The sequence below is a fragment of the Bufo bufo genome, chromosome 3, assembly GCF_905171765.1.
Source record: "Bufo bufo chromosome 3, aBufBuf1.1, whole genome shotgun sequence".
In the NCBI taxonomy this organism is placed as follows: Eukaryota; Metazoa; Chordata; class Amphibia; order Anura; family Bufonidae; genus Bufo; species Bufo bufo.
In genome coordinates, this window is record NC_053391.1 from 689271444 (window position 1) to 689273150 (window position 1707).

A 1707-nucleotide genomic window follows, 5' to 3' on the forward strand; every position below is an offset into this window, starting at 1 on the left:
TGTAAGTGCGGTCACACTATGGAGGTCTCTACCGTAAGAGTAGTCACACTATGGAGGTCTCTACCATAAGAGTAGTCACACTGTAGAAGTCTCTACTGTAAGAGCATTCATACTATTGAGCCTCATGATAATTTATCATGAAGGATATTTTTCTCTTCCTCTGGATGAAGGCTGCAGGATTATACAGTAGGTGGAGATAGATGAAGGTCTTTTGGCAGCTTCTTGCTATGTTAGCTTGGATTTTGGTAGTAGGAAGGTGCCACCAAGGACATTCACTTTTTATTTTCCAGAGATCAACACTCCACTCATATGAACACGTAAACCAATGTTTCAGGGCTGAGCTGTTGTTGCTTACCAGCACATACAGGACCTGAGCTCCTCAAACAGGGCAAATATTTGGTGGCTTGGGATGGGAAAGCAATGTAGAAAATCATTGAGCTCTTCAGTATGACCACTTCTCCTATCTTTATCGATGAAGATTTCTTCATCAATGGGAGTGACTCCTAGTGACCTCTCTGCCCAAAACAACACCCATTTATATAAGAAGTGGAGAAGCGTATTTATTTATGCAGTTTTTTATTAGAATAATGATAATTTTCTAAACCTCATTGTTGAAGACAGACACAAGATATTGTGCAAGCTTTTCTTATATGTTTTTGAAAAGCTTCATCTCTTATCCCATAGATCAGTGGACTGAGTAATCTGGGCACACACATGAACAAAACATAGTTGGAAAACGTCATGAAATACGTGTAATTTGCATAGGTCTCTATTGTGGTGGAGATGTAGGAGAACATACATAACAGTAGCTGTAAGGCATGGAGCAGCACAGTTTTCCCAGCTTTAAGGGCTGAAGAACCATCAGAACCGACCTTCCTGGCAACCAGCATGACATTAATGTAGGTATATAGAATAATCAAGGCCACCATGGTGAAGCTGAGGATATTGATGGCTGACTTGATCCCAATTTGTATGGGACTTACCACCCTTGTAGCACCACACAACTCATAAATGGAATATGAGGTTCTTTCTGCGAAGTAGCTCATGGTAATGAAGTTTACAGTACTTAGAGAAAATCCAATCACCCAGACCACAGCAATTGCATATTTTGCTGTCTTTGGTGTACACAACTGTAAGTGTCTCAGTGGGAAACATATGGCTATGTAACGTTCTAGAGACATGACAGCCAAGTTGTATGGGGTCATTAGGAAGAAACAACCAAAGTAGCTTTGAATGATGAAACAGACTATTACAGGGAAATCAATAGAATGCATGTAAGACAATACCATGAAATGTGTCGAGATGATAAACAACATGTCATTGATGAGCATGTGGACAAAGAGGATGTATCGAGGGTTCTCTTGCATGTGAGGAGTGGTGAAGAAGACCTTCAGCATAACGGCGATTAAGTAGAAGAAGGAGGAGAAACACAAAAGGGACGTAATCAGAAAAACAGTTCTGGTGACATCATCAACCTTATAAGAGAACATCAGGGTAGCATTTTCAGGAGCAGAACTGGAATTCACCATTGAAAACTGGATGGTAGCAATTCTTCTAGGAGATCTCACACAAGAACGTGACCGTGTTGAGCTCGTCAGATGTCTAGAATACATTGATATCTGCATTATAACTCACATAGACTTCTCTAGTGCTGCACCTACCTATTGAGTACTTACTAATCAGACTAAAGTATAAACCATAAAATGT

At 40.2% G+C, this 1707-nt stretch overlaps 1 protein-coding gene across 1 annotated transcript; it reads right to left on the reverse strand.

The window, feature by feature from the left end:
• Positions 1 to 605: 605 nt before the first annotated feature.
• LOC120994068 (odorant receptor 131-2-like) lies at positions 606 to 1397 on the reverse strand. Its single transcript, XM_040422527.1, has one exon. The coding sequence runs from the start codon at positions 1395 to 1397 to the stop codon at positions 606 to 608; it is 792 nt and encodes a 263-aa protein (XP_040278461.1).
• Positions 1398 to 1707: the final 310 nt, after the last annotated feature.